General features: G+C 36.4%; 1 protein-coding gene across 1 annotated transcript; it reads right to left on the reverse strand.

Annotated features, from left to right (window-relative positions):
- Positions 1-2,970: 2,970 nt before the first annotated feature.
- Positions 2,971-7,940, reverse strand: LOC110941985 (sec-independent protein translocase protein TATA, chloroplastic). The gene is made up of 2 exons (XM_022183685.2): positions 7,551-7,940; positions 2,971-3,242 (listed from the first exon to the last, which is right to left on the reverse strand). Exons 1-2 carry the CDS (start codon positions 7,839-7,841, stop codon positions 3,114-3,116), a joined length of 420 nt encoding a protein of 139 aa, XP_022039377.1. The 5' UTR covers positions 7,842-7,940; the 3' UTR covers positions 2,971-3,113.
- Between the last annotated feature and the right edge of the window lie 636 nt (positions 7,941-8,576).

Here is an 8,576-nt window from a genome sequence, read left to right on the forward strand (position 1 = left end):
CCATAGTGTTAAATGGGTTGAGAAGTGGGTGAAGCCCACACGCGCGCCGAGCCGAGCCGAGCCGCGACGAGAGATTTGGTACCATCAAGGTTGTCTATGTCAAGACAAGTAAGAACTTGGCAGATCTATTTACTAAACTTCTGACGAGAGATTTGGTTGTGAATACCACGAGAGACATGGGTCTAAAACCACAATAGAATCGTTAGTGATGGATTCTCAAGTTTAATGGGTAAAAACGAAGTCACTTAACGATAGAAGGTACTATCAAATTTGATAGATCCATGTGAGGTATGATAGTACGTCGTTGCCGAGAACAAGGGTGAGCTTATGCTCTTAACAAAGTTTTGGAGGCATCCAAGCAACGTGGATGATGTAAAACTTCGCCTATATGATCTAGGGGTGGTGTCGCCTCAAGTGAAGATTAATGGTTTATCTTCTAAAGGGTCATGAAAAGGATTTATAGCGCACGGCCATATTCGCGCTCAGTGAGAACGCAAAGTCAGCTAGTGATGTGTGGGGGGTAAACCGAATGGGGCTATCAGGTTAATGGTTTATTTCCATAGGACACCATCAAATCTGTCTCTTCTTGTTTATCAACATAAACTGGGTTTAATCTTCGTGACACCTAGTGACATCATTAGTCTAAGTGAAAGGAAACATTCCAACTTGGTGGGGGATTGTTGGAAATATTAAAGAGGAACATACAAGTTGGTATGTTTCCTCCATCCCACATCAGTGGAGTGAGTGAAGTTTGAGTGGTTTATAAGGGATTACTCCTTATGGGCCTCTATAGTGTTAAATGGGTTGAGAAATGGGTGAAGCCCACACGCGCGCCGAGCCGAGCCTAGCCATGAGCTCGCGAATGGTCGCGTTTGAGGCACGAATGGTCGCGTTTGAGGCGCACTTTGCACGTACGCATCGTCACGAGGAGCTGGGGAGCTTTTATTTTTAGCTAAGGTCCGGTCAGGTGGGTCAGATCTGTGGATTGAATGAGATAGAGAGATAGAGATGAATTCGAAACAGTGGGGGTTATCCCATTATCTCTAGTAATTCGAATTCGTATGAGATATATATTCAGTAATTCGAATTGGTTATGGATGGTTATCCCACTCTCTGTTTTTCTCATTCTCTGGTAGGATCACAACCTATAAATAAAAGTCTCTTGCTACCCATTCCATACTCATATTTTCGCCGCCTCCTCTCCTCCCACCTGTGTGTTCGAGTTTTCTCTCCAGCTTCTGCGTTTTTCTGGTTTCCATTGCTGTTGGAATACCAGATCAGTTCTGCATTAAATCCTGTGAGTTTACGCTGCAGCTCACAGCAATACGAGCGCGTAATATCCTTTAAGGACAGGAATCATCCGTGCAGTTAGAAGATTGTTCTTTCTCAATAGCCAGGTTGGTTTTATTTTTTGCGTGTTCTTTAAATTCGTCCGATAACTAGACAGTCTCCTTCTACCTTTCTTTAATCAGTTTGCTCAAGTTGAAACAAACTGGTTTGGCTGATAACTCGATAATTAATAAATTTACTGTTTGATTGAAATATTTTCAACAGGAGAAACCTTTGAATTACCTGAAAGAGCTTCAAAGACCGTTGAAACATGTGTTGAGAAAGGATGAAGTGCCGGTAGTGGTCAAGTGATGTTCATAGTTTTATGGGTTCATTATATTTTAGAGAGAAAAAGGGAATTGTTATTTGGAGAGAAACCAAGAAAAAGGTTTGATGGTTATGGAGTAATGGTTTGTCAATATATAATCATGAAGGTTGTTATGTGATCAATTTTGAAAGAGCTATACAAGCATGAAATTGTTGTTACTTTTTAAGAGCAAAGAAAGTAGCTTTAAATGTGCACAAAAAATAGAGAGTTAATTGCTCGGATGGTCCCTGTGGTTTCACGTTTTTTCACGTTTTGTCCCTACATTTTGAAAATAGCATGTATGCTCCCTATAGTTTGTCATTTTGTTACTCGGATAGTCCCCCAACATTTACTCTGGGGACTATCCGAGTAACAAAATGACAAACCATATGGAGCATACCTGCTATTTTCAAACTAACTGACATCTACTCAGGGACTATCCGAGTAACAAAATGACAAACCATAGGGAGCATACCTGCTATTTTCAAAAGGTGGGGACTAAACATGAAAAAAGTTGAAACCACAGGGACCATCCGAGCAATTAACTCAAAAATAGATTTCATTTTTGGGTCCATTTACATTTACGTATACAATACATACAAAAGAAAGTGGCCGGCGGAAATAGTAGTGTTATGTGGTTGGCTAAAAGTGGCGGCCACCTTTTTTTTTTGTTTTTTGTATATAATAGTTATTTATAGGTCTTGTCAAATTACAATTTTATCCCAAGTTTAAAATTACGATTTCGCCCCCAGTTAAAAATAACTTTTTTGTTTTTTCCTCAGCTAAAAATTACGATTTTGCCCTCAGTTAAAAAACTACGATAAAAAAATGGTTTTGCCCTCAGTTCAAAATATGATTTCCATTTTAAATTTACGAATTTACCCTAACTAAAAATTGCAATCTTGCCATTGTTTTTTTTTTTTTTAGCAAAACTATGGTAGTGTTTTATTTTACTTGGTTGACTCAATTTAGTTTTTATTTGTGCGAAACAGCTGCCTAGCACTCGCTAATTGGTCCTGACAAATTATTGTTTTGCCCCCAACTCTAAATTACACGCTTGCCATTGTTTTAGTTATTTTTTTATCATAACTATGGTAGTGTTTTTGTTTGATTGGTTGACTCGATTTATCTTTTTTGAAATCGTGTTATAAGTAGCATGTATAACTAACCGAAATAAAGGCGTACATGTTATTAACCAAAGAAATATTCGGTTTAGCGCCCTGCAACGCGGGCGGCGCATAACCCTAGTTAATGATATGTTACACATGATTTGACAGATGAGCTAATGATAATAAGATTAGGTTGTTTGAAAACATTCAAAATATGTGTAGATGTATCAGAAACCAGATCAAAAACGACTTCTCATACATACTTTTACCAAACACCACGAGTTGAGTTCAACGAACGTAAAGTGAAGCGATTTTTAACTATTAAACACACGCTAAAACATGTTACAACAATGCTATGAAAAACATCACTACAAACTGTCCTTTGTGGTTGGCACTTTCGACTCTTCGGGTTCCTGCTCATTCACAGCAGTCGCATCTGAAGACTCTCCCAACGTCTCGGGTTCTTTTTTCAACTCGGTTTCAAATTCTTTTGCTGCCTGCCAAATCAGTACTTAAAATGTCACAAAGGAGATTAAAGCCACAACCCTAGACCTCGTATATTCTGTTAACACGATAAAAGCAAGCCCGTTTCCAAGAGGAAATCGACAATGAGACCTATTCATGGCGCTGGTCCTGATAACGGCCCAGGTTTCAGTATCCTTGGTTTAAAGCTTTTTTCAGCTTTGAGAAGGAATTCAAAGTTGGCAAAACCAAACGGAAAGCGAATTCAAATTCAGTTCGGTTTCGCTTTTAAACGCCCAATTATAGACAAAAAAAAATCAAAATGTAATTTGTGTTACTCATATAGTTGTCAATAGCGAATAGCGGATGATGGCGACAAGCTACCTATACGCTATGTAGCGATAGCGATGATATAGCAGGCGATATTCATGTTTAGCATACAATAGAAGAAAATTTTAAAAATATTTTACATGTATATTTTATCAAGAGTTAATTACAGTTTTCATCCCTGTGGTTTGTCGAAAATCACCATTTCAGTCCATTAGTTTAAAATTTGCGATTTCAGTCCCTGTGGTTTCACTTTCGTAACCATTTCAATCCATTTATTCTGTTAGTACAGGGACTGAAATGGTTACGAGGTGGACTGAAATGGTTATGAAAGTGAAACCACAGGGACTGAAATCGCAATTTTTAAACTAATGGACTGAAATAGTGATTTTGACAAACCACAGGGACGAAAACAGTAATTAACTCTTTTATCAAAAATCCAGTAAATATAGAAGAAATACACTTCTTTTTTCAATCCTCAAACAAAAAGCACTAAACACACTTCTTTTCTTTTTTTTTTTTTCAATCACTATCTATATTTATCAAAAACAAAAGGAAAAAAACCTAAATCCGCTATTTAGGCGCTAAACATCAGATAGCAGGATACTCCCGCTTCGCTACACTATTCGCTATAGCGAGCGCTATGCTCGCTATTAACAACTATGGTTACTCGGTTTTGATTTCAATGAAATGAGATTGGATTTGGGCAAGATGGGATCGAGCTATAACGTAATCTGGGTTCCTTGGTTTTAAATTAATTGAGTTCTCCAGAACCAAAACCCGTTACCTAATTCAATTTGGTTAAAAAGTAAGGGTCTGTTTGGTATGGGGTAATGGAATAGATGAGAGAATGGAATGAACGAGGTAATGGAATGGACAACGGAATGAAATTGATCATTCCATTCCATTGTGATGTTTGGTTACTCATATATGAATAGAATGAATCATTACTTTGTACAATTTGATAAACAAAAAAAAAGATGAAGTAAACACAACTGTATTAAAGCGACAAAAATATAATTGACTCAATAATAATAATAATAATAATAATAATAATAATAATAATAATAATAATAATAATAATAATAATAATAATATATTAATGATAAAAAATTAATAATAGATTTTTCATATATATTAATATTAGTATGAATATTAATAAATATAAATATAAATACAAATAAAAGTATAATAATAATAATAATAATAATAATAATAATAATAATAATAATAATAATGATAATAATAATAATAATAATAATAACATATTTCTCTCCATTCCTTGAAGGAATGGAAAAAAAAACACCTACATACCAAGGAATGGAAATTGTTATATTTGGAAGGAGTTACATTCCCTTGGAATGCTCCATTCCATTACCAATGATAACCAAACATGTTTATTTTCATTCCATCAGAATGATCCATTCCATTCCACCTTCCATTCCTTCATACCAAACGCTACCTAAATCAAAAACCAAACATGTAATCCGGTTCGGTTTTAAACGGTTCCGAAGATCTGTGTAACCGAATTTGGAGATCTTTTCTTGGAAAATAGCCAGCAGCTTCAAACACTCTAAACCATGAAAATTCAGGATATATGAGTATGTACGTTAAGAAATAATTTATACTTTATAAAATTAAGTCCTTGTAATGGAATCATTAGAAAAAATCCTCCTTACAAAGATACAATATAAGAGCCAAACGTGTTGGTATATTTTGGCGAATGAAAATACTTTGGAAATGCTCCCTTATAAAGATACCTATAAGAGTGAAAATCGGTTGACATGCACATCTTTTATATTTTCCACTCAAACTTAGCTAAAATATGGTTCAAAGACTGGTTGGTTGGTCAAATGGGTATCTTCGCAGAAGTCCTTTACGTAGTGCCTTAGCCTCTTACAACATATAAAATCAGACTTTGACTAAAAACAACGGCTAGAAAACTTGTTAGAAAGTGTTACAGACAAGTGTGCAGTCGTCGTGAATCGACCATTTGAATCATGCCAAATTGTTTAGAATTTATCTCAGCACCACCTGGACAATCTGTTCACTAAAAAAATAATATTTCCAGAAAGTCAAATTTAGACTTGAGTCTTGACTGTCCTCAAGAAATATTACATCAAAAATCAAATTTTATAAAAAGTGGTCATAATGTAAAACCAACATATCCCCCCCCCCCCCCCCCCACAACAACCTTTTTCCCCTTCTAGTTTCTTAAACACAACTCAAATCGTATGATCTGATTTGTTTTATGAACTTAACTATTTGAATACGATTAAAAACACATGATCCTACTTGACTAAGCATGGTATTTGGATAATCACCCTTACATCAATGAAATAAGTTCAGCTTAATGTGACAAGACGTGTGATGTATTGTATTTATGGAATTGATTGATCAAAAGTAACTTATTACCGGTATTAGGTAAAGTACAAAGTTGAAGATTTTTCTCAAGTTACAAATAATAAAGCTATTTCATCTATGCCTCAAGAAATGCAATAAAACCTTTTCAAGGCAACAAGTGCAAATAAAATGGATCCCATGCTAGCTTGTCTTTTCCTAAATGGCATAATTGGTTATACGACAATCAACGTTTGAGATCAATTCCTCAAAAATAAGGAACTTCAAATCATTTAATTTAGATTCGGAGGAACAAAAACAATTTGAAATGTTGAATTATAGTGAATAAATTCAATGTTGTCGATGTCAAACAAATATACTTCAAAGACTATGATGCAACTTGACTTCTCAAGTATAGTATGTGAGTCATATTTGTAACGCTGAAAACTGCCATGGGTTTAGCTAATCTCCCTTATATCTATGAATAGTAAAATCTCCAAAGGTTGATAAAAATAATTAAGTTCTAATTGATTGTAATGTAACACCTCTATTTATACAAACATATGACTATATATAACAACAACAACCATACCCCAGTAAATCCCACAAATAGCAGAACTATTGGTAGGGTCTGGGGGAGGTGGGATGTAGGCAAACCTTTCCTCTATCCTTGGTTTTAAAATGCGCGCATTATGCACGCATAATGCGTGATGCGCCCGATGCACTAATGAGAGCGCATCGCAATAGCTGATGCGATGCGTTTACGTGATGCGAGAATATTGCGCGCATTTCGCATAATGCGCTCATCGCATAATGCGCTCTGATGCACGCAACATTGTTTCTTATGCTTTTTTTCCAGATTTTATGAACTGTGTTCGGTTTTTTCCATAATTAACATCTTAGTATGCTTGATTTGAACCAAAAAACACAACTCTTATCTTCTAATTACGTCAGTTGTTTACTTTAAGTATGTTTTTATAAGTTTTTATGTATAAATAATTTTTAACTATTTTTTTATAAAGAACGCATCACATACGTGATGCGCTCGCATCGCGCACCACGCATCAAATTTTTGGACTAAACGCATCGGAGCGCATCACGCAATTTAAAACCAAGCCTCTATCCAAGAATAGAGAGGCTGCTTCTTGAGAGACCCCCAGCTCCAAAACAACCAACAGACAAATAGACGAAAAATGGGTAAGTAAATAGCATAGCAGTAGTCAGATAAATCATTAGCAAGCAACATATATTCATATACACAAGAAAATCATCATATGTTGGTCTACCTAAAGTGTAAAAGAAATTTAAACCCCCCCCCCCCCCCTCCCAAGGCAAAGGTTAACTGAACCTATTATAGGAGGCTAAACCTAGGTAATGAGCCTGTCACTTTTTAAGCTAGGGCCTGAGATAAGCAAGACGCACACCATTTTTAGCTGTTTAAAGCATGGTTTAGGCCAGGTCAGACATAAATTTTGCAGACTTTGGCCAAGGACACAAGGCGGTCTTGATGCGTTTGGGCGCCTTTGACTGACTACTTAGGGCTAAATCAGTACTGCCTAACACATATTTATAATCCTAAATGAAAGTTAAGTATGTCCATAATGATGATGATCAAGTAATAATTAAAATAAGGCATCTAGATATGAAAATGGATGAAAGAAGAAGAGTAAAGTGACCTGTTGGAAGCTCTTGACAGTTTTGCCAATACTGCGACCAACCTCCGGCAGCTTTTTGGGACCGAAAACAAGGGCCGCGACACCGGCAATAACGACAAGTTCGGGGACACCAAGTCCGAACAAACAGTTGCAAGAAAACGAACGTTTCTTCTTATTATTCATACTTCCATGGGCCAGAGTCAAGGGTTTGAAGGTGTTGTTGGTAAAGAAAGATGAAGATAAAGAAGTCCGATTTGGAACGGTTGGTGTGTAGTGTAAACTTAAAGTCATGGCGGCAGAGGATATCGCCATCTCCGGCGGTGGTGGTGATGACGATGATGATGTGCTTTCTGGATAAACGGATGAGAGGTCGGAGGACTAAAACTCAAGATATCAAATCTGGTTTTGTTATTTCGTTTTTTGGTATTATTAGGTTTTATTGATGAATTTGAAGAAACACCAAGTTAATCTAAAACTTAATTTGTGGATTTATGGGGTGTTTGATGTTACGTTTTCAAAATAGATTTTGCGTTTTGAAAAAACATGTAGCTACATGCTTCTTCAAAACTGTGTTTTGGAGGCAGATAATCACTTTTTCATCCAAACACTTTTTTAGATTATTTATGTTTTACAAACGCAAAATCAAATAATCACTTCAAAACGTAATCCCAAACACCTTCTTAGTCTCGTCAAAATAAGATTGTTAGTGCATATGTCTGTTGACTTCGTCTTGTATCGAGTCATGTAATAGAATAGATAGACCAAGACACGTTGTTCGAGAGAAACGGGAAACAGGTCTGAACCAGCCACTTCACACGAGGTGACCAGTTCGTGCGAACTGACCAGTTCGTGCAACCTGGAAGGTCTGGTTCACCAGTTCGTGCGACCTGGCTAGACTAGTTCGTGCGACCTGGGTTTCCTATAAATAGGTGAGTCTTGGATTTCATTTGTAACTTTTGGATTCTAGTAGCGAAGCTCTGCTGAAGTGTCGCCAACTCTTGTAACTTTGTCAAATCAATACAAAAGACATTTAATCTACTTCTAAGT

This window comes from Helianthus annuus, chromosome 7 (genome assembly GCF_002127325.2).
Source record: "Helianthus annuus cultivar XRQ/B chromosome 7, HanXRQr2.0-SUNRISE, whole genome shotgun sequence".
In the NCBI taxonomy this organism is placed as follows: domain Eukaryota; kingdom Viridiplantae; phylum Streptophyta; class Magnoliopsida; order Asterales; family Asteraceae; genus Helianthus; species Helianthus annuus.

What these genes read in the sequence shown, in the direction of transcription:
- LOC110941985 (XM_022183685.2), bottom strand. Translation starts at nt 7,841, where the DNA reads ATGGCGATATCCTCTGCCGCCATGACTTTAAGTTTACACTACACACCA. An exon ending in CTGTCAAGAGCTTCCAACAG is followed by an intron (nt 3,243 to 7,550) that starts GTCACTTTACTC and finishes CTGATTTGGCAG; the next exon opens with GCAGCAAAAGAATTTGAAAC.